We start from the raw sequence: 25,190 nt of genomic DNA on the forward strand, positions 1-25,190 counted from the left end.
GTCAACCATGGTTCAATACGTAGGACTTGGAAAGTTGGATCAAAGTAAAAAGAAAACACTAACATTACAAAAATTAAGCACATGAAAAGAAACCTTCAAGAACGAAAGCATAAAAAATAAGGATGAACTGAGGTTGTCAGCAGTATTTGTTCAAACAGTTTTTTCAACAGTTTTAAAATTCTGACGAAGCGTCAGCTGCAGAAATGAAGCTGAACAAAGGTTAAATGATGCTTCTGAAAGTCAAGGAAAGCCCAGATTTCTTGTTTCATTTGGGCCAAATCTGAAGCCTGGGTTCAACAACACCATTCGGAAGCAGCTCAGAGCACTGAGATCAGGAGACTGTCAGGCTGCGAGGAGGCATGGCACAGACAGAAGTTGGATACAAAATGCAGACTCTCAGGCAAGGCGTAGGAGTAAAAAGGACTGAATCTTTAATACAGGCTGGGGTATTCAGTACACAGGTAAGCATTCCTCGGGGCAAAGGTAACAGGCAGGTGCGAGGCAAAGACACTGTCCAAAAACAAGCAGGGTTCGGTAGAACGGGCAAACAAAGTAACCCGGACTGAAGCAAAAGGCGAGGTCCGAAAAACAGAGCAGGGTCTAAATACGGCTTGGCAAAACAGGACTGAGACAAAGAGCTGGTAAGTGAATGAATTCAACAAAAGAGCAAGGAAGTGGTGAACTGAAACAGCTTAAATAAAGAAGGTGGTGACTGGGTAATGACATGCACGTGTGGGAGAAGGATCTGGAAAGGGCGTGGCAGAAAGATGACGAAGATGGCAGAGCAGTTGCAAGGCTGTGAGGTAAGAAAAACACAAAGCAGACAGAACCATGATGAAGTGAAGAAAGACACAAAGACAAGAGCGGGTGCAAGAGGGTGAAGTGACAAAACAACCAAAGGGACGAGGAAGCACGAGAACAAAGATAAATCAAAAACCAAAGACAGAATAAAATACTAACATGAAAATAATTGCACAAAGAAACATAAGAATTGAAAAGGGAACCAGAAAATAAATGCTAAGATCAAACAAGAACGGATCTCACAAGTGGCAAAGGTAGTATAAACAGATAATTCAACATATGATAAGAACAAAACAAACAAGTGATACAACTAATGATTACACAATGGAACCAAATATAGGCTGGACAAAAACTAAAACAGAACAGAATGGCTGAAGTATAAAAGGTAATAAAGATAACAAAATGGCAAAACAAAAAAGAGTAAAAGTGATAACAGAAACAAAACCAGAGACTACTGAATAACAGATAATGCTATAAATGACTGAACAGAATAAATGATAAACCAAAAACAAAAACATGGACAAAAGTATAATGCACAGAAAGGGGATGATCAGAACCAAACTAGGATGAGAATTAACAAGTGACACAACTATTAAATCAAGACTGGGGTAGACAGTGGAAAACGGAAAGGGGACCAATGATGACAGAGCCGAAACCTGACAGAGACAAGGAGGAATATAGGAAGGCAAAGGTCAAACAATGCAAAGGCATCGCATTACCAAAACAGAAGTACAAACGATGCATTGAAGACAACATCAATGAAAACAATGCCCACACCATGTGGCAAGGCGTGAGGAATATTTATATTTGCATTTGTTTGCTGCAATCACAACAGATGAGTATGGCTAGGCTAAGATATGGCAAACTGTATAATCACTCCTTTTGGAAACTTTATTTCCATTTAATGAAGTAAACGCACGGGTTTCTCTCTGCACTGAAGCAGTCTGTACATCCAGGTACTTCTAATAGTGTTTTTGTCTATTCAGTGGCAAAAAGAAGCAGTTTACTGTGACTTTTTTGTACCTCATACAATAACATTAATTAGCTCGTTAACATCTGTTTACTAATGCAATGTTTGTGTTATAAACAAATAATGCAGCAATTAAATTTATTTTACATCTTTTACGCATCCGCTCATTCTGGTTTTCTTTAATCAAGGTTGATGAAAAACCCACCCGAAATTAAATTTAAAAAATTAAATAAAGTTGATTAAACACCAAAAATAAATTAATTTACTGACTCGAACACATCTCAAAAAGTAAAAAACAATGAGCTTTCACAATGTTTTGCTCGTTGCTTCAAAGTCTTACCTATGACGATGGGTGAACTGAAGGCCACACTCATCCATCCACCCACCCCCTGTTCAGGCAGAATTTCAAGTGTGGTATATATACCCACATATATAATAAATACACACTAGTTTATTGGCAGCAACAACAAAAAAAAAATCCTCACAACATGCTACTTATGAAGCCAATCAGCTATTTTTCATTAAGTTATTCAATCAAGCACACACTGCCCCTCTATCGAACGCAATAACATAGAAGATGTGTGGAAGAATCAAGCTCAACTAAACATATACCTTTCTTAAGCAAAACAGCAGTAGCATCACAGCCGTCGTCAAGTTCTGCGTTATTAGCAGCCCCATTCCTCAAACTGGATGAGGTTTTCTTCTGTCTCTCCAGAAAACGAACAATGTGGGAGTTCATCCTGGAACAGATATTGGGTTACCCAGTTCAGTATTTATGGTTCGTATATGTGATACAGATGAACTACAGAAATACAGGTGAACATAAAGCACTTTGAATGTTTGTAGTTATTGTATAGTTTTGAGTATTTTTGGACCACAATATGTAAATTAAGTCCTTTACAGGCTCTGAGGCCTCCACCAATGTTCCACAACTGGCTTACTATATTTCAAGAAGCACACGTGACATATATCCTATGCAGCCGATCTGCTCTGTGTCAGCCTGATCCCGTCAGATCTCAAAAGCTAAGCAGTGCGGGGCCTGGTTAGTACTTGGATGGGAGACCTCTTTGGAACACCAGCGACTGTGTGTGTTTCTCCAGGTTACCCTGGAGTTGCATCAGGAAGGGCATCTGGCGTAAAACTTGTGCCGAATGCCAATGAGGATCTGGCTGTATCCGCTGTGGCGACCCCAAACAAAAATAGGAGCAGCTGAATTGACAGCAACACGTGGCATATATCCTACATTTTGTTCTGTTTTATAGCCCTCCCATCTATCAACATTGAATAAACACACACACACACACACACACATATATATATATATATATATATATATATATATATATATATATATATATATATATATATATACACTCAACAAAAATATAAACGCAACACTTTTGGTTTTGCTCCCATTTTGTATGAGATGAACTCAAAGATCTAAAACTTTTTCCACATACACAATATCACCATTCCCCTCAAATATTGTTCACAAACCAGTCTAAATCTGTGATAGTGAGCACTTCTCCTTTGCTCAGATAATCCATCCCACCTCACAGGTGTGCCATACCAAGATGCTGATTAGACACCATGATTAGTGCACAGGTGTGCCTTAGACTGCTCACAATAAAAGGCCACTCTGAAAGGTGCAGTTTTGTTTTATTGGGGGGATACCAGTCAGTATCTGGTGTGACCACCATTTGCCTCATGCAGTGCAACACATCTCCTTCGCATCATCCGTGAAGAGAACACCTCTCCAACGTGCCAAACGGCAGCGAATGTGAGCATTTGCCCACTCAAATCGGTTACGACGACGAACTGGAGTCAGGTCGAGACCCCGATGAGGACGACGAGCATGCAGATGAGCTTCCCTGAGACAGTTTCTGACAGTTTGTGCAGAAATTCTTTGGATATGCAAACCGATTGTTTCAGCAGCTGTCCGAGTGGCTGGTCTCAGACGATCTTGGAGGTGAACATGCTGGATGTGGAGGTCCTGGGCTGGTGTGGTTACACGTGGTCTGCGGTTGTGAGGCTGGTTGGATGTACTGCCAAATTTTCTGAAACGCCTTTGGAGATGGCTTATGGTAGAGAAATGAACATTCAATACACGAGCAACAGCTCTGGTTGACATTCCTGCTGTCAGCATGCCAATTGCACGCTCCTTCAAATCTTGCGACATCTGTGGCATTGTGCTGTGTGATAAAACTGCACCTTTCAGAGTGGCCTTTTATTGTGGGCAGTCTAAGGCACACCTGTGCACTAATCATGGTGTCTAATCAGCATCTTGATATGGCACACCTGTGAGGTGGGATGGATTATCTCAGCAAAGGAGAAGTGCTCACTATCACAGATTTAGACTGGTTTGTGAACAATATTTGAGGGAAATGGTGATATTGTATATGTGGAAAAAGTTTGAGATCTTTGAGTTCATCTCATACAAAATGGGAGCAAAACCAAAAGTGTTGCGTTTATATTTTTGTTGAGTGTATATACGAGGTCTGTTACAAAAGTATCCGACCTTTTTATTTTTTTCAAAAACCTGATGGATTTGAATCACGTGTGCTTGCATGAGCCAACCTTGAACCTTCGTGCGCATGCGTGATTTTTTTTTACACCTGTCGGTTGCGTCATTTGCTTGTAAGCAGCCTTTGTGTGAGGATGGGTGGAGTCTCTCGTCGTTTTTTCTTTGCAAGGAAATGGCGGAACGACTGGAGCAGTGCGACTGCATCAAATTTTGCCGCAAATTGGGCAATAGCCAGGTGGAAACCATTCGGATTATTCAGATGGCTTTCGGTGACGATCCTCTGGGCATCACACAGATTAAGGAGCGGTACAACCGGTTTAAAGACGTCCGCACAACGGTGGAGGAAATTTGATGCAGTCGCGCTTCTCCAGTCGTTCCACCATTTCCTTGCAAAGAAAAAATGACGAGAGACTACACCCATCCTCACACAAAGGCTGCTTATAAGCAAATGATGCAACCGTCAGGCGTGAAAAAAATCACGCATGCGCACGAAGGTTCAAGGTTGGCTCATGCAAGCACACGTGATTCAAATCCATCAGGTTTTTGAAAAAAAATAAAAAGGTCGGATACTTTTCTAACAGACCTCGTGTGTATATATATATATATATATATATATATATATATATATATATATATATATATATATATATATATATATATATATATATATATATAAATGGTGGCTGCAAATCTGAATCAACTGTGTGGAACACTTTCAGACAACCATATACTGTAGTTCTTTTCAGTAATACACATATCTCACCACAAACTTACAAAAGAAATATTGCTAGTTTTTGCTGTAAATAGGTCATAGCTTTACTGTCTTGTATATATGTTGGCATTATCAAAACAATTACTGCAAAAATTTGAGGTATGAAAAAATGCTTTTACCTTGGCTTTGTGTCAGCCAAGGTAAACACATTTTTCATAACTCAAATGTTTATGAAAAACAACACACTCCATGTTAGCAAATGCCAAAATAGAACAAATAATGCAGCATTTCCCCTGCAGTATTACTAGCCTAACAACAATCCCTGCCAGGCCAGACATATTTTGTTAATAATGGCAAAAAACTACGGCAAAATATGCATTAATTTGGATGCCAGTCATCATTTCAACACATTCACAACACTCGTGATTGTCCCATTGTCCCACAAAAACAATGGTCTGTGGAACAAATGGTATTTTTATAGTGATTTTACAACATGCTAATCATCTTATTATTATTGTGTTTGATCTTACTGGCAGTCAGTTAAAAAACTGTCCACATCAATTAACAGGGGCGAAAGCGGTGAAAAACGAAAAAAGCTAAAACCCAAAATTAACAGGGGCTGTGAGGCATGCCCCCCACAAAATTTCTGAATTATAGAAGCTAGAAGCTCTGAGATGCAATCTGGGGCTATTCCAGATAATAAATTGCAGTGAGGGTAGCACCCATTCTGGTGAGAAAAACAACTTTCCTTATTCAAACTCACTCCTCTAGGAGCATTCTCAGGAGAATTTACAAATATATCTTTTCAATATAAAGTAACAGAATCTAATCATATCTGTAAAGTAATGCACTTTAATTCACCTGTACTACATAAATATACTTCAATCTACCTATTTCTAAATTTTTTGAACTGTTGTCTAGAGATACAATCAGTTTGGCCACTTCTGGTCTTGTCTTTATATCTTTGAAAAGTGGATGGACACCATATGATGCTTTTGAGGATTTGCTCGAACCAGGCAGCGTGTAGTTCGTCTGACTGGTCTTTATAACATTACAAAATCTACTGCTAGTGACATGACTTTCCAATGCTTTCACGCAACGTGAAGCATAACGAACGGAATCCTGGCAGAAAAGTCATAACAGTTTTCCAGGCACATCGATCATGCCAAAACATTCGCTGAGGACACAATCGACAGTCTCCTTTCTTCCCGCTAGTTTAGTTTACACAACACAATCAAGCCAATCCCACCTGAAATGATTCTTCACCGTAGAGTCGATGTCTCTATGTCACAAGTCATCTTTACGACCCAAAATCCTATTAGCCATGTTGCTATATTTACGGCTGGTCGTTAACCTGTGGCGCAAAGGTGCTTGCAACAACACTGTTATTACGTACTACAAAAACCAAGCACGTGACGGACCCCGATTTCGTGACATCAGAGTCTGGTAACGACCCAAAAGTAACACAGACATCAGTATATAATACAGAACTGCATATACATCACACGTTGGATTCGCAGCACATTACACACAAACACACACAAATTTGCACTGATCTCAAAAACTGACCTAAGCGTCTGGCAAAAAAGCTGAAATTTTTCATCCCTGAATTAAAGGCAGCAACTTTCAATAGAAGGTGTCAGACATGAACATTTGATATCTCTGCTTCGTGAATAACCCCATTGTGTCTGATTTTAATTTCAATTCAATTTCAATTTATTTTCCTTTATATAGCGCCAAATCACAACAGAGTTGCCTCAAGGCGCTTCACACAGGTAAGGTCTAACTTTACCAATCCCCAGAGCAACAGTGGTAAGGAAAAACTCCCTCTGAGGAAGAAACCTCAAGCAGACCAGACTCAAAGGGGTGACCCTCTGCTTGGGCCATGCTACAAACATAAATTACAGAAACAGTTCACAGAACAATTCACGGACGAATATACAAGAATTGTTGTTGGTGCACAGGACAGGAGGATTTGTCTGGTCTGATGATTTGCAGACCTTAATGCTGGATTTTATGGTCACAAATTGAGTTTTACCTGTGGCGCATTAGTGGAGCTGGTAAAAAGGATATTCCCATTCTAATCCTATTCCATCGTTTGCATGGTTTATTTTTCTGTAAGTAATTTGGTTGGCAAAGCTTACCATAGCCACAGTGTTGTTTCTCTTGCTCTCAGCTGACAGCGCCAGTATTGACATCTGCATACCAACGCGGTCAGGGTGTGGAGTAATACGTTGTTTTCTCTCTCTCTCTCTTTCTCTCTCTCTCTCTCTCTCAGCTGACAGCGTCATACATCAAAGCGCAATACATCACATGTGAAACGGTTGAATATTTTGCCACCGTCAATGAGTTATTTTGTGGTCTGAAATCTCACACGATTAATCAATCAGATTTGTGGAACAAATGCAATTGGATTTGAATATTAATAAAACTATAACTAATATTAAACAATTTTTTTGAAAGTTTGCCCACCGACAAAGAATGGAGAGTTCTGTAATTTTTATCGTAGGTACACTTCAACTGTGAGAGACAGAATCTAATAATAATAATAATAATAATAATAATAATTAAAATGATTAATTTGCATTTTATTGCATGAAATAAGTATGTGATCACCCAACAACCAGCAAGAGTTATGGCTCTCACAGACCTGTTAGTTTTTCTTTAAGAAGCCCTCATATTCTGCACTCTTTACCTGTATTAATTGCACCTGTTTGAACTCGTTACCTGTATAAACGACACCTGTCCACACTCTCAATCAATCACACTCCAACCTGTCCACCATGGCCAAGAGCTGTCTAAGGACACCAGAGACAAAACTGTAGACCTGCACAAGGGTGGGATGCATTACAGGACAACAGGCAAGCAGCTTGGTGAGAAGACAACAGCAGTTGGTGTAATTATTAGAAAAAGGAAGAAACACAAAATGGCTGTCAATCTTCCATGGTCTGGTGCTCTATGCAAGATCTCGCCTCCTGCGGTAAGGATGATTCTGAGAAAACCCAGCGGTCGTTAGGGGTCGCCACAGGAGACCAACTGTTTCCAACTCACCTTGTCGTCTGTATCTTCCTCTGTCACACCAACCACCAGCATGTCCTCCCTCTCCACATCCATAAACCTCCTGTTTGGCCTCCCTCTTCTCCTCCTGGCTGGTGGCTCCATCCTCAACATCTTTCTCCCTATATACCCTGGGTCCCTCCTCTGCACATGTCCAAACCATCTCAATCTTACCTCTAAGACTTCATCTCCAAACTGTCCCACCTGAGCTGTCCCTGTGATATGTTCATTCCTAATCCTGTCAATTCTCATCACTCCCAAAGAGAATCACAACATCTTCAGCTTTTCCACCTCCAGCTCTGCCTCCTGTCTTTTCGTTAGTGGCACCCCCTCCAGACCGTACAACATAGCTGGTCTTCTGTCACAAATCACTCCTGCCACCTTTTTCCACCCACTCCACCCTGCCTGAATTCTCTTCTTCACCTCTCTACCACACTCTCCATTACTTTGGACAGTTGACCCCAAGTATTTAAACTCATCTACTGTCACCACCTTGACCCCTTATAACCGCACTATTTCACTGGGCTCCCTCTCATTGACACACATGTACTCTGTCTTGCTCCTACTGACTTTCATTCTCCTGCTTTCCAGAGCATATCTCCACCTTTCCAGGATAGACTCAACCTGCTCTCCACTCTCACTACACATCACAATGACATCTGCAAACACCATATTCTATGAAGACTCCTGCCTGATCTCATCTATCAACCTGTCCATCACCACTGCAAACAAAAAAGGATTCAGAGCTGATCTTTGGTGTAATCCCACTTCCACCTTGAATGAGTCTGTCATTCCTACTGCACACCTCACGTCTGTCACACTATCCTCGTACATATCCTGCACCACCCTCGCATACTTTTCTGCTACGCCAGACTTCCTCATACAATACCACAACTCTTCTCTTGACACCCTGTCATAAGCTTTCTCTAAATCCACACACAATGTAACTCTCACTGGCTTCCTGTCCCTGTGAGATCAGATTTTAAGGTGCTGCTACTAACCTATAAAATTATGCATGGACTAGCACCTCCCTACTTAGCTGACCTAATTAAACACAACGTACCAGCCCGGGCTCTATGTTCTCAGGGTGCAGGACGTTGTGTGCCTAGGGTGAATTAAAAAGTCTGCAAGTCACAGAGCTTTCTCTTATCATGCCTCTGTTCTGTGGAATGATCTCCCTGCATAAATTAAACAGATTCTGCAGAGACTTTCAAGTCCAGACTTAAGACACACTTATTATCCCTTTCATATGGCTAGCATACTGGCACAGTATGTTACTATGCTTTTTACACTTTTAAATTCAGCTTCTTCCCGTGATCATGCGGGATCCCTCCCGGTACTCTGGATTCCACCCACTTCCAAAGACATGCAGGATAGGTGAACTGGGAACTTAAGTTTTACCATAGTTGTGTGAATGAGTTTGCGTGTCTATGTGTGGCCCTGCGATAGACTGGCATCCTGTCCAAGGTGTACCCTGCCTCTGGCCCTATGACTGCTGGGATAGGCTCTAGCTCCCTGTGACCCTTGAGTGGAGTAAGTTGGTACACAGAAAATAAATTTTATACCATATATTGGGCAAAAGGTAGCAAGAAATAAACACATCTAAACCTAAAAATGCTGTTATGGTAACCAGATAATACTTCTGAAGTAATTTACAAGACATCTTAAAGCAGGGGTGGGCAATCATGTGCCATGAAGGGCCGAAGCACTGCAGGTTTTCCTTGCTACCAATCACCTCAGCAGGTGATTTCATTAATGTTCAGGTGTTTCAGCAGGTGATTTCATTGTGAACCAGGTGGTTATGTTCAAGGGAGAAGCTCATCAGCAACCCACCTGCTGAGGTGATTGGTTGCAAGGAAAACCTGCAGTGTCTCGGCCCTCGTTGCCCACCCCTGTCCTAAAGAGATGTTAGCATGGAAATTAGTGATACACGAATATCACTGTGAAAGATGATGCACTGAAACAAATCAAACTTTGGTTCCGATAAGCAGTTAAGCATGAAATAAAAGTTGATAGTGACCGTGTTGGTTTTCCACTTCCTTTATAACCTACTGAGACATCAAGTCAACGCCAAGTGCTTGTTGCTCTCATTTTTAGCATATCTGAATGTAACTTTACAGTTTTTTTTTCTGTCAAACAAATACCTGCTGGCAAATGTTATCTTAATCGTACTTACTTCATGATGAAAATGTAGACGAAATACATCGTAATCAGTGTGAGAGCTTCCCACCTAAAACACAAAATTTCAGTCTGGTTTCAAAGCATGTCATAGCACTGCATCAACTCTTTCCACTGGTGTTTTTTTGACTGTCAATTCTAAGGGCCCCTTCACACATAGTGCGAAGTCTGGTCGATGTGCGCACGAAGCAGGAATTTCATGCAAAATGTGTGGAATTGTCCCTGCCTCAAAGACCTCGTACACCTGTTGCTACAACTTTTGCGCACACCAGCGGCTTTGAAAGACAGAGTGTGCGCTGTGCAAACCCAGCGCACCCTCTCAAGGTAGGTGCCTGCCAAATTCCAGGTGACATGCATGAACATCTAACACCGCTCGCATGGCACTTAGAAAATATGTGGCCAGTTGCACTCTTGGCATGACAAGAGACGTGAAGAGAAGAGTTCCCCGCAAGTGTGACTTTGCAAATACACACACTGACTGTGGGTGTGTGCGCTTCACTCACGGGAGGCATGGCTTCCGACAGAAGCAGCTGTGGTGATCTGTCATTCTGGACATTCCAGCTGGACAACACCTACTATGTTTGGACAGTCATGGACTAACAACTGTCCACCGTGAGGCGCGTGTGTCTGATTGCTGTATTTACGTGGACATAAATACAAACATATATCACCGTGGTGGTGATAAGCTGCAGCAAGCAAGCACGCGCACGGAGCGGACACTGACAGCCCCCCAGGTTGAAACGGGCTGTCAGATCAGAACACGCAGCGGGCGATCTGACTGCCACATCACTCACGTGAGCTCTGTTCCACATGATGCGGTGTCTGTGCTGCGGTGTGCCGTCCACAAGACATGTGTGTAGGGCAGAATGTGTGCACAGCTGACTGGATGGACCGGACCAGTAGATGTGGACAAGATCAGTGCACAATGCTTCTCATTCATGTCATTTCATGACTGTAGGTCTGTGACCATGGGTCATCTACAGAAGAATAGACGGATCGTATTTATATTACTTGCATGATAAATGCGGTGTTTTTATATGGTGTGATTTAAATTTTTTTGTAATACTTCCATGTCCTTCCTGATATGAGGCAGATTCCCTCAGCTTTCAAAGGACAGCTCCATAGCTCAGTGGTAAAGTTGCTGACTGGTGATCAGAGCTTTTGGAAAGCGCGGGATCGCGTCCCGTGGGTGGTATATTTTAAGTGGTGCGATGTGGTCCCAAAGGTACCAGCTGTTTTTTTGTTTGTTTGTTTTTTTATTTATTCCGCATAAGCTGCGCAATGTGGTGCACCTCGCACTGTTCCTGCTTGAAACACACCACTGCGTGCACGAGCTCTCACACCAGGATCGTGCACTCCTGTTCGTCGGCGCAATGCTTCGTGGTGCACAAATTTAAACTGTTTCGCGCTGTTTCGCCGTGTTTGTCCAAATGTCGTCCAAACTTTGCACTATGTGTGAAGGGGCCTTAAGGGTTCTCCTACTCTTCACCTTTCTGCTGCTTTCTATGGGTGAGTGGAACCTCACCTCTCACCTTGATCTGTGTGCAGACATTCAAAGACCTTCACTTAAATAGTTTGAATCTTATCTGACAGCAGTTTTTCTGGTGATTTGTCATCCTCCTTAACCTCCTCACCTGTAGGATCCCCCAATGGTCCATTCTAGGTTTCTTTCACATCATGTTTATGTGTATGCATGTGTGTATTTGTGCATTGCTTTCATTAAGGTCTATTTCAAAGAAATACAGCATCACATTTTATTGCTACAGAGACAACAAGTACATTTCCTTGTCTCTAAAATGTCATAACTCCCTGCAGTTGTTTAACTGGTTCAAAGAAAACAAAACTGGATGCCATTAAATTTCTTACCACAGTAAATCTTTCGCAAAAAGCTTGCAAGTCATGACAATGGCCTTTAATCAGATACACAGAACAGCCATATTAAACAGAAATGTTGCTGGTGCTGGAATGTTATTATCTTATTATGCTAGAATCTTAATGGATTCTGACAAAGCATCGGAATTTGACAACCATTAGCAATACATGAATATAAAAAGCAGTAATTTAGATTTTACTCACCAAACCACCTTTTCATCATATATGAACTGTAGAATCACAGACAACATGACAGGAAAGTGAAAGATTAGAATCAAACTTGTTTATACTGTAAATAAATCAAGGCATGTGTGCCGGTGCACAATAACAAAACGCTCACACAATTATACTTCTGTTTGATCTTCCAAATGATGGGGCCCATCTATAGCACACTGTCTCCCTATGCAACGGCATAATGGCAGAGTGCCATTGTTACTATCTCAGCATCATCATGCTGATTTTCAAGTTTAAGGTGTTCACACTCAGTTTTCTCTGGTAATATTGCTCACATTTACTGATATTTGTTGGTTTGTAGCCATGTGGAGTGATTTCTCTTGTCATCATTGTTTTCCTGTGTAATCTTGTAAAGCAGGCATCTCACGATGATTCAACATACAAGACTCGCATGTCATTGGTTTTGTGAAGTTTCTGTGTAGGCTCTCAGTTGTCCAGGTGGTTTCCATAGCAGAGAAGCTTGAATCTTCGACTGGACTGGGTTGCTTGACGCGAGGACGTTTCGCTTCAAATCGCAGAAGCTTCCTCAGCTAAAATTCTTGCTCTGGTGGTCTGACTTCTGCCTTGACTCTTGTAGAGAAGAATAATCAAGAAGTCACAACAGCTGGAGTTTTAAACCTAACCAGACCCCTCCTACCGCAAGGCAGACTGCTATAGGCTAGTGACTAAACAATAGCTCTAATTAGCACCTATTGTGCTCTAGTTAGCACCCTCCTAATGACAGGGCAGCTGTCCCTCTCCTGATGGCTCCCTTGATGACTCTGCTGATGACGTGAATGACTCATTACCATGAACAAAAGACTGAAACTGCTTTGATCTGAGTACCCCATTGTAAACAGGGGATAAAGTGTGTCTCAGACCCCCTCCCCGGTTAAGGCTGGGTTTCAAACGTTTCACAAAGAATGCCTCCTTGACCCCTCTCTCAAACCATTTCTTCTCTCTGGCTAATATTTTAACTTCCTTGTCCTCAAATGTGTGGTTAGTGTCTTTAAGGTGGAGATGAACTGCAGACTGAGGTCCACTGGCGCCCTCTCTGCGGTGCTGGTATAGCCTTTTGTGTAAAGGTTGCTTAGTCTCACCTATGTAGTGTTCGTTACAGTTTTCCTGACATCTGATAGAATACACTACATTGCTCTGTTTGTAACTAGGGATCCTGTCCTTAGGGTGAACTAATTTCTGTCTCAAGGTGTTAACCGGTTTAAAGTAAACTGGGATTTTTTGCTGTCTGAAGATCCTCTGTAGTTTTCCCCCTACTCCTGCTAAATAAGGGAGAGACACTCCTCTTCTTCTTGTCTCCGTCTCCTGTCTATCTGGTCTCTTTGTTCTCTGGGACTTCTGCACTTTGTCTAGGGACCATCATGGGTACCCACATACTTTTTTTTGTGAAGTGTAACTCAAAAAATAAGGCGCTGTTTTTGGTGGAATATTCTATATCATGCAAAGGTCTAAGACCAAAAATTCTGTGAGGAAAGTTGACAAACAACATTAGCTGACACTCTGATTGCATGAATCATGATGAAGTGTAAGCGGTACACAAAGCCTGCAGATCAGAGGACAAGTTTGTCTTTTTTTGTGCTATCTCTGGTGGCACCCAATATCCGTGAAACAGAGAACAAACGGAACCTCCATGGCACACAGAGCTGTGCTGAGACGGAAGAAAAGCTCACAGTGAATAAAGACGCTTTAGTTGAGAATACAGCGGAACGAAGATCAAAATTAATTTCTTTTTTCATAAGCTTGAACAAATGAATAATATTATATGATGACAGAATATAATTTCTGTTGTTTCAGATTTTCAGAGCTATGATGGCTTTCGGTAAAAGGTTATTGGAAAAGTTTCAGCAGGTTGTTGAATTTTTTCTGCTTAGTTTTTAGAAGTCAATATTCATTTACTAGTGTGTAAAAAAATTATCTGAAAGTATAAAAAAAAGCACACATCATACAAATATAACAATAAAATAAATAAGCAAGATCTGTACTTACATTTAATTTTATTTTCATTGTTTACACATTTATTTATTTATTTTTCAGTTTGTGGACAACCAAACAGAATCTCTTTTGTTCAGGAAATGTTTTTCCTCGTCTCTACTTCATCTGAAGTTGCAAGAAATGGCTTCCATTGCTATCTGAATAAGGCAAATCGCTAGAGCTTCTCCATTGCAATCAATGCACTCAGCAGATATTTTACACAAGTAACATCCACCACAGGTCCCTGAGGTGAAGCAGCTCAGTGCCTCATTCGTAGACCACCTCCTCCTCCTCCTCAATCCTGCCTCTTCTCATAAACCCTCCCATAGCCAGACCTGTCATGGTGTTTAAATGTATTTTCTAATGTTTTTTTTTCCCAATTTTCTTTTTTTTTAAAATTCAGATTCATTTTAGTTTGATGAGCAACGAGAAGGAGGACGAGTGGCAATTTACATTCCTGTGTATAAAACAGAGTGCATGTATGTCATGAATGACCGATGTAAGGCCTATCTCAGGGGTGGCCAAGTTCGGTCCTCGAGAGCCACCTTCCTGACACTCTTAGTTGTCTCCCTGCTCCAACATACCCGAATCCAATGAAAGACTTGTTAGCAGACTTTTGATGAGCCTTTCATTGGATTCAGGAGTGTTGGAGCAGGGAGAGAACTAAGAGTGTCAGGAAGGTGGCTCTCGAGGACCGAACTTGGTCACCCCTGGCCTATCTGAACACGGCACTATGCAAATAGCAGAAAAAAGTGCACAATATTTGGCCAGGTTTTTGATCATCTAAGGGGCAATCACTTGCTGCAGCCTCACAACAACCTCATTATAGATGCTGGACATGACAATGGCAACTACGCTGGATAGAAACTAGCAATAAAACTTGCAACGTGCACTGCTTTGCACTGGTTGTAAGAGGTCTAAGTCTGTACTAATCTTATATCAAGTCAGTACCTACCACTATCAGAGCAGAGATAGACATGGTGTAGTAGGCAGAGTCTCTGAGAAGAGGCCAACGGGACAGCCGTATTGCCTGGTAGAAAGACAGACAGACAAAACGAGGCACAACTGAAAGTGGGAAGCTTTTGCTTGTTTTGCTCACATTTTTGTTCACAACCAAGATAAATTCCATCTTAATGGTCCGTGCATGTTTTGTTTGGTCCTTGCATAATGTACATTCTGATGAGGGGTAATTGTTTTCAAACATCCTTCTCCTGTCCTTGTGCCAATACAGCAGACACAAATATAAATGTAAATACAGTGGTCCCTCTTTTATCGCGGGAGTTACGTTCTAAAAATAACCCGTGATAAGCGAAATCCGCGAAGTAGTCAGTGCTATTTTTTGCAATTATTATAGATGTTTTAAGGCTGTAAAACCCCTCACTACACACTTTATATGCCAGATTTGGCACAGCTCCGCACAGCAGACAGGAGGGCGGTGTGAGTGGCCCGCTGCTGCATTTACCGAGCCCGCAGACTCAGTAAGCGCATCGGAGGCAGTGAGAGCAATTGCGGTGATGCCGACCAGTGCTGTGACCGGCCAGCCTGATAAGGCCGCAGAACACAATGTGCTGTTAAAACAAAAGCATGCAAAATTGCACAAAAAAAACAACAAAAAAAATCAGCGAAACTGCGAGGCCACAAAAGGTGAACCGCGTTATAGCAAGGGACCACTGTATATTCATAGACCAATGGAGAAAGTGCAGTAAGATAAATTTCCTTCCACATATTTATAATGCTGAAAACTTAAAATCAGTACAATTTTTGATAGATGAATAAATAAATGCTGTAATGGACTTCAAACTATCTTTATCAATAGATGTCTGCAATTTCTGCATGCAGGTGCAAAGTAATGTGTTCACAATCAGTGATGGTTCTAAATTGAATTGCTCCCCGGGTGATACATCCCTCTGAGTGTCGCCCCCCCCCCCCCCCCCCCCAAAAAAAAAAATCCCACAAAATTTTGAACAAACAGCCATTTTTAAAAATATTTTATTTTTGTTACATGAGGCCAACATATGGCCATCGGGTATTGTGAAGACCTGGCGTCCGTCCGTCTATCTGTGCATAGCATAAGTCCAGTTCTATTACTGCCACAGTCTTCAAAATCACATGGAAAAATCTTGGGACGCAGACCTTGGACAAGTTCTAAGATGGCTACCCTTGACATATTTTAAGAGGTTAAAAACTCACATTCTGTGTGAACCTGTTCTATGTTGTTTTTGAGTGGCGGGTGTGACAGCCAATCAGCGTAGAGCTGTACAGTGACGTCAGTGGCTGGTCTCTCCGAAACCGCTTAGTTTGTGTGTTTATAGACATATTTCTCATGTATTATGGAAAAGCTAGCAAGAAATAAATACCCCTATTGAATGGTATGTTCCAGCTTTCACTTCATGAAATATTTGTACCATTGAACTCATAAACATTCATTATATATATTAATCTGTCTTAGAGGGAGGAACAATTAGCCCTTTATTAAGGTGCATATTTGTCTCAGCATTTAGCTAAATATTTAGCTTGACATTTGGCTTGGCATTAACTAATCTGCTAAAGTTTTAGGTACGACAGAAATTTGATAATGTAGTGTTTGGCTTTTTTTTCTCCCTAATTTTGGTCTTCATCTGTGGATCAAAAGAAAATCTAAACTAACATTCCCATGCCAATGAAATCAAATGTGATTCTTTTTCTCTATCAAATAAACCAGTTAATTATGAAGATAAGCCTCATTTTAAATTTCATTATTATTATTTTTTTGTCTGTGTACATGACAACGAAAAGAGAGTTTCCAGCTGCTGGAAAATTATTGTAAAAATTGGATAATGCACACTCATGCAGGCACACAAAAAAGGTCAGATTCTAGTCACCTCAGCTAGAAATGTGAACGGAGCTCCTGTCTTCTCCACTGAGATTCACGCCCGCTGTTCCACCCAGTCTGTCTGCTTTCAAACACCTTTTATTTCATAAACTAGCTGCTTTCATAAACGTTCGCTGGATGAATCCACAGAGAAACGTGGCACAGAGTTCTGGTTCTACTGCATCCTAAGTGGCCTGTGGTCTGCCAGACAGGAGACGCTGTCCAGAGCCACGGAGCAGAGTGCATGGCCCGGGGAGGAGCGCACCTGTCCCCGGTTAAGCAGGAGACAACCGTCGAACCTCTGTCACTGCTTCTGTTCTGTGCTCATCAACACGCAGGGGTGCCTGCCTGCAGCTGCGGGACGCTAAATTGCCAGTTCCTTTCACATTGATATGATAACCGCTCTGTGACGCAGAATTATTTTTTAAGTGCTTGTTGCGCTGCCCTCATATGTGTCATGAAAAAAATGCGCCCTGGGTGACTGCCTGGTTCACCTCCACCAAAAGCTGCATCTGTTTACAATCCATGCACTGATTGTGTGTATGTATGGTACTATTTAAAAGTCCACGATGGGAATTGTTCATTTAAATATATGTAAAATGGTAAATTTTAAAATTTTAGTTTTCAAAAATTATTTAAAAAAAGTCACAATGAAATTATTCCTTTTTTTTAAAAAGAAAGCAACAGATCTTTCCAAGCTAAGAAAAACATATTTTTTGAAGTTTCCATTGACACAGACAATAAATGGAAAATAATAATCAGAAACAATGATTTCACCTGTGTCTCTTTTATTACTTAATAACAATTATACTCACACTTGATGACATGGTTCGGCCTGACCTGGGACACAAATGTCTAAATTGTGAGGAGCATCCACATTTGTTATTTGTTTTTTTTTTTACTTACGCAGTTTTACTATGCATACTTTTTCATGAGTGCTTGAATGTGCTTAACTATAAAAGTATGTTAATGTCATGGAATTGATTGTATTTTTTTGCTTTTGTGATTAAAAGGAGGAAAATATGGAAACAAAGCTGACATCCTTAGATGAAGATACACAGAAGCTTTAATGTGCTGCCACCATGGTCACAGTACGGGGTACATTATGTTGTTCTTAGACCTGTGTGCAGACATGTTCTCATGAATATGATAACTCAAGATCTTCATGTTTCAAACACTTGATATTATCAACATACTGAGAAAGCAGAACAGAAAAAAAAAACTGAGCTTCAGAGGAGTTCTGTACATAAATCTGCATACTAATGAGGGGAACAATCTTTTGGAAACAAGTAGATCTCAGTATTACTGAATGGTGGAGGTAAACAGTGGGTACCTCATGGTGAGAAAATGTTACAACATCAATTTTCCTACAGTGCTACATAAATTTGCATACAAATGAATAGGGAATGTGATATTCCATTTCTGGTTCTATCTCATCAGTGCTTTGCAATGAAAAACATTCTATTCTCATCATGGTTACTTCATGATGAGCACATGTTGGGGAGTACATGGGGAGCTGTTGGTCTAGTGGCCAAGCAGTGGGCTTGAAACCAGAGGATCTTAGGTTCAAACTCCAGTCTGGCTGGAAAATCAAGAGCCCATCCTTAATCCCCAAGTTGCTCCCAGTGTTTAGTGAGCACCTTGCATGACAGCACCCTGACATCAGTCTGTGTATGTCTCTGTGTGTGTGTGAATGGGTACATGCAAGTCATTATGGTAAAGTGCTTTAAGCTTCTGATATAGATGGAAAAGTGCTACGTATATAAATGTAATCCATTTACCACTGTTGTAACTTCTATGATTCTATATTTTATGTTTTCATAAATTTGCTACTACTACTACTACAAAATTTACAACATGGGCAAGACATTTTGCACACTGTATCACTTGTTTCAAGATGACATGAAGATGTATGAAACTTTAAGGCCCCTTCACACATAACACGATGTTGGGCAAAGAAGCAGAAAATAGAAGAAGATCTGCAAACAAAAACAAAATGGGGAATCGTGAAACATTCTACCTGCTGTCGGGAGGTACACACGGTCGGACAGACGTGCACAATACTGTGGTGACGGTTTTGTGCACGTGCACGAGCATGCACGAACACAGTGCGAGCACCAGGAACGTGTTGCACTACATCGCACTGCTGCTGTGGTGTGGGGAGGGGAACCACACACCAAAAACAAAAACAGTGCAATTTATATTATTTAATCCCTCTTATGGAGCGGACGATGCAAGTATGATCCTTCTGTTCCTCTGTATATGACCCATGGTCATAGACGTCAAGTCATGAAATGACATGAATGAAGCAGTGTGCTCCCATCATGTCCACATCTGCTGGCCCTGCGAGCGGGCCCGAAGGACAGACACCGCGTCATGTGACATTCAGCTTGCCAGCTGAGTGTACACATGATCAGACAGTCCTTTCTCCTGGCACAGCCTGCCAATGTGCACACTGACACGGTCGCTCCAGGCCGTTGCAAAGGTGATATATGTTTTTATGTATTTCCATGTGAGTACAGCAAGCACACGCTGTGTGCGCACAGACGTGGCTGGCCGGTCCCCATGTGATCTTGTCTGTACATAATTATCAGCATGTCATGCAAGTCTGCGATAAACACGCATGCCACATGTATTGGGGGGCGCGACACACTGGCACGTCACAGTCACACCAATATGAACTTGAACTTATTTATTTTGGCACACAAACTCGACAGTAACAAAAACTGATACACAAGACAATTCCACAGTGACATGTGTGACCAAAAAGGGGGTGAGCAGAAGCAATATGTGTTGCTTTGCAATGCCACACTTGTGGGGCACTTAGAAAATTTTCACAGACAGCTCGTACGTGGTCATCTGCACTCTACTCTCGAGCCAGGAGCACAAATAGCCACGCCTTTTCTAAGTGTCCAGCGAGCAGTGTTGGATGTTCATGTGCGGCACCTGGAATTTGGCCGACACCTGCCGGGGGGGGGGGGGGGGGGGGGGGGGGGAGGTCGAATGGGCACTCGCTGTCTTTTAGGGTTGAAATTTACTCATATAACTCGAATAATTCGATTACAATAAATGATCGAGGCAAATTCTGTTCCTCGAAGCTTCGTTTAAACATTGTAGTACATATGTCAGACCTGTGTGTGGTGCTGTAATGTCCCCAGAAAAACGACAGAAGAAGACGAGAGCATGTGCTCAGGCCGTGTAACAGCTAATAATTTAGCCCTTAAAGCTACCGCTTTCCAATGCAACACAGAGTAAAATAAAGCCTTTTAAGAGAAAGAGGCTCCACAATGATCATCTGAAATAGACTTACTGCGCATTTAAAGCGAAGCAGTGTGTTTGTCTATTATTAAAAAACACACGGTCTGCTCAACATTGTGAGTATTGAGTATCCCGACGGCTGGGGACCCATAGTCAAAGCTGGCTGCTGTTCAGACTCACACTAAGTGTTTCGCTTTTTCTGGGCAAGACACAATGCTTCACAAACACGGTAACTTAAAAAAAAACAACAAAAAAAAAACAGTAACTGTGAGGCTTGCGTGTTCAACCTGTTGCTGAAATGCATCTACTGAATCGCAGAGAAACAGGGATAAAAATAGTAATAATAATAATAAAAAAATCACATAAGGATCCAGTCCACCAACCTTAAAAAAAAAAAGAAAAACTCAAAATGGTTACATTTTACAAGTTGGGGGGGAAAACAGAACAGAAAGCCACATCCCATCACCATTTCAGCAAAATGTCAAGACTGGCACAGGGACACTGTGCCATTGCTTAGGGAGAGCTCTGGACTATTGATGTTGTTTAAAAACGCAAAAGTACTTTTTATCCGATTACTCGATTAATCGCCAGAATAACTGATAGAATACTCGATTACAAAAATAATCGATAGCTGCAGCCCTACTGTCTTTTGACTGCTGGTATGTGCGAATGGTTGTGGCGACAGTTGTATGAGGCATTTGAGGCAGCTCCGATTTTTCACGAGTGGCATGCAATTCCTCCTTCGTGCCCCAGTCAGCTTCAACAGTATTATGTGTGAAGGGGCCATTACACTTCATATACCTGCAGAGACAGAAGCTGTAAAATAAATAAAAAAAGGGCAGCTTCACAGCTCTCCATGTAATTCTGTTCTCCATAACCTGTACAGAACAGCAGTAATGTTGTAGTGTATTTTCTATTTATGAAATTGGGCGTGATGCTTGGGCCTTACAACAATGAAAACAATTTATCTTGCATTAGAATTTAGTGCAATCAGCTAAGGTCTTGGCACAGGTAGGCACTCGATGAGTGCTTTTTCAAGATATTATTGCATAATTTTAAAATGCTTTTCTGAAAACAGAAGAAAAAGTAGGTCCTATGTTTGTTCTGAGGCTTGCTGGTGATGGTGAATATTTCTGGATTCTGTAATGTGAAGAGGATGACAGTTATGACCTGCTGAATGGGACACCAGTCCAAAGCAGGCTACTTTCCAAGGCAAGGGCAGTACCCACTGACTGCTGGCTGGACTGAGACAATGCAGATGAGTTTCTTGTCCAAGGATACTAACAGGTAGCATGAGTGGGATTCAAACCCAGGAATACATATTCACAGGCCAGCTCCTTATCCACTCAGTTAACTGCTCTACAAAAATGAAAGTTTGATGAAAATACATTTTTTGAAAGAAAGGGAGGTCGGGTGATTATACGATATACAAAAATGAAGGCAATGGAAACCCATCACCTGATGGTAGGAAAGTAATGCACAGTGCATCAAATAAAAATCAGAGGGGCCTGTGTTCATGTATTTCCAACATGTACTGTACCTGAACAGTGAATATCCCACACACGCCAATAATGCAGAGGATGTTGAAGACGGCCGACCCCACAATGGTGCCAACGCCAACATCGCCTTTAGTGATAAACACTCCTGTACAGCATGATCACAAAACACTGATTATTAAAGCAGAAGCTACTCTGTTCAACAGGCAACCTCAGCTGCCATTTGAGCCAGTAGCTGCATGAGCATGAAAATCATATAAGGAAGTTTATACTTATCTGGATTTTTTTCTGCATTGAGAAATCTAAACAATATTTGGCAAATGTACAGTTCACAACCTTCACAGCCTATACACAGAATCCAATAGACAGTTGAAATTACACCTAAAGAACACATCAGTTCACCAATGACTTAGATTAGATTAGAATGAATTAGATTTCCACTTATATGATTTCATGTTCACTTTAACATCAGAATATTGACCCACTGAGGACTAAGAACATCAGTCCAAATGATGTTTAACAGTGTATCTTTCATATTTCTTCATATCTAAACAGAGAAACCCTGACAGATTTGTAAACATACGAAACACCCTTAAACAATTTGTTCTGAGACGTATATAATCATTAGTTTAGTTTTAGTTTATTTGTCCCGAACAATCAATAAACACAATGTACTGTAGTCTATAAAAACTAAAGCACAAAGTACATAACTTAATCTTGATCACAAAAACAAAAACGAAATATGCTTATCACATCCTACCCCTTCTTCTGTTTAAATGTTCAAAAGGACACTCCTTGCCTACCATCAACATTGCACACTTAACTTTTGATTACTAATTAAATCATTAAATATTTATATTATTTACAAAGCTTTTATAATAACATACAATTTTTCGTAAATACTTGTTAAACCCAAAATACATTGACCAGGTCCTCCTGTGTAGTTCTAAGCTTTCTCAGAATCATCCTTACCCCACAAAGTGAGATCTTGTATGGAATCCCAGACCGAGGGAGACTGACAGTCATCTTGTGTTTCTTCCACTTTCTAATAAATAATCATAACAGTTGTTGTCTTCTACCAAGCTGCTTGCCTGTTGTCCTGTTGTGCAGGTCTACAGTTTTGTCCCTGGTGTCCTTAGACAGCTCTTTGGTCTTGCTATGGTGAACAGGGTGGAGTGTGATTGATTGAGTGTGTGAACAGGTGTCTTTTATACAGGTAACAAGTTCAAACAGGTGCAATTAATACAGGTAAAGAGTGCAGAATAAGAGGGCTTCTTAAAGAAAAATTAACAGGTCTGTGTGAGCCAGAATTCTTGCTGGTTGGTAGGGGATCAAATACTTATTTGCAGCAGTAACATAAAAATAAATTATTAAAAAAATCACACATTGTGATTTCCGGATTTTTTTTTTTTTTTAGATTATGTCTCTCACAGTGGACATGCGCCTAAGATGAAAATTTCAGACCCCTCCATGAATTCTAAGTGGGAGAACTTGCAGAACCGCAGGGTGTTCAAATACTTATTTTCATCACTGTAGCTCCCCTCTGTTTGCAGAGAGTAGAACTACACATCTGCTACAAAACATTTAACAGGTAGGCACTGAATTGATTTTAAATTTTCTAAGTGTTTGTAGCTGTTCAGCTTTGTTTACCACGTTAACGGTCTAAAAATTATCGGACAAAAATTTATCGGAAGATAATTAGTCCGATAATGGTTTTCAAAGTTATCTGAAAAGATAATCCGATAATGAAAACATTATCTTCGATAATTACCGGTTATCGAATTATCAGAACTGTGCCCACCACTGAGTGGGCCAAACATTCCCATGCACACAACTTTTGTCAGATGCAGTGTTTCCAACAAACTTTAATTTCTTTTTTTGGCTCACTTCAGCATAAGCAGCACAACGCAACTCTGTACACCGTGATATCCGGTTGGCTGAGGGCTCTGGTTCCTGTCTGCCCTGTGCTGTGAAACGCTCCTGGGACCATACCAGAGGTGAGATTCATGTTTAACAATGTTATCATGGCCTGGTGAAACAGTTCCACGCCATACCTAGTACAGCATTAGATGGTGATCAAGTAATAATATACATATTACAGTGGTGAGATCCGTTCAGCTCCGAGGCTCTGACACATGCAATGATGCATTAATAGGCATGAGGACAGCGGTGGAGCGCACCTGCCTGTGGTGTCACAGATATGATGGGCACAATATTTCACATTATGTATGTCGCCCATGGGAAGGAATAAAAATATATCTGTACTGTAAGGTGTACTATAGATATAACAGCCTGTTCAGATCTGCAGTAGCACATGGTGCTTTCAGTTTGATTGCGTGCTGTTCACATGCTCTCTCTCTCTCTCTCTACACACACACACACACACACACACACACACACACACACACACACACACACACACACACACACACACACACACACACACACACACACATATATATATATGAGGGCTCCGCGTGTCAAGTGAGCGGCGCACCGAAGTACACCGTGGCATGTGGACCCAAGCTGATGTGGGCGATGTGACATTCAGCTCGCCAGATGAGTGTATACATGATCAGACAGTTCTTTTCACATGGGACAGGCAGGTGATGCGCACGGTGATGTGGTCGCTCCAGCCCTTTGCAAAGGTGATGTGTGTTTTTATGTATTTCCAGGTCACAGGGGTTGTTCTCACCAATGACCGATGTGAACAGTTCAGGAGCTGAACTGCCTGCTGCCATGAAGGTTGCACCGGCAACATCCTCACTCAGGTGAAGACGCTGAAAGGAAGAAAAATACAAGAAAGACACAATATCACCTCTAAGTGCAAAACTAAGTAACAGTTAAAGATGATGTGAAGCCACTAGCCATGTGATCACCTGCAGTGTTCCCTACCTCGCATATCTTCTCTAGTGAGGGTACAAAGTAGTCGTCACACACCAAAGCCAGGGCGTTAGAACATGTAGACTGCCTGCAGTGCCAAAACATACAGTGACAAACTATACACACATTATCAAGAGAAGGCTTTTCTCTCATCATTCACATGGCAAAAAGAAATTAAGAGTGTGCTGAGCCACAGAACAGTTAGCATTATCTTTTGCTTCATAACAATGTATATCTTTCAATAACTGCTGTGTGAACCGTACTTAAAGAGACACACCTTAAAAAAGATTCATATCGAAAACAGCTTCATGGCATCAATTTTGTATAAAAGCAGTTCACACTGCAAAAAGTCAGCCAAGACTAGAAATAAATGCTACAAAATATTA

At 41.2% G+C, this 25,190-nt stretch overlaps 1 protein-coding gene across 1 annotated transcript in view; it reads right to left on the reverse strand.

Annotated features, from left to right (window-relative positions):
- Nucleotides 1-25,190, reverse strand: part of LOC117523024 (sodium/potassium/calcium exchanger 3-like) — a 325,317-nt gene that overhangs the window by 49,051 nt on the left and 251,076 nt on the right. The window contains exons 5-11 of the mRNA XM_034184439.1: nucleotides 24,817-24,892; nucleotides 24,617-24,701; nucleotides 21,966-22,069; nucleotides 15,272-15,346; nucleotides 12,319-12,344; nucleotides 10,241-10,294; nucleotides 2,384-2,511 (exon numbers count right to left, since the gene is read on the reverse strand). Of these exons, the coding sequence (XP_034040330.1) occupies nucleotides 2,384-2,511; nucleotides 10,241-10,294; nucleotides 12,319-12,344; nucleotides 15,272-15,346; nucleotides 21,966-22,069; nucleotides 24,617-24,701; nucleotides 24,817-24,892 (548 nt within the window). The remainder of the gene's footprint in view (nucleotides 1-2,383; nucleotides 2,512-10,240; nucleotides 10,295-12,318; nucleotides 12,345-15,271; nucleotides 15,347-21,965; nucleotides 22,070-24,616; nucleotides 24,702-24,816; nucleotides 24,893-25,190) is intronic.

This window comes from Thalassophryne amazonica, chromosome 13, assembly GCF_902500255.1.
Source record: "Thalassophryne amazonica chromosome 13, fThaAma1.1, whole genome shotgun sequence".
NCBI lineage: Eukaryota > Metazoa > Chordata > Actinopteri > Batrachoidiformes > Batrachoididae > Thalassophryne > Thalassophryne amazonica.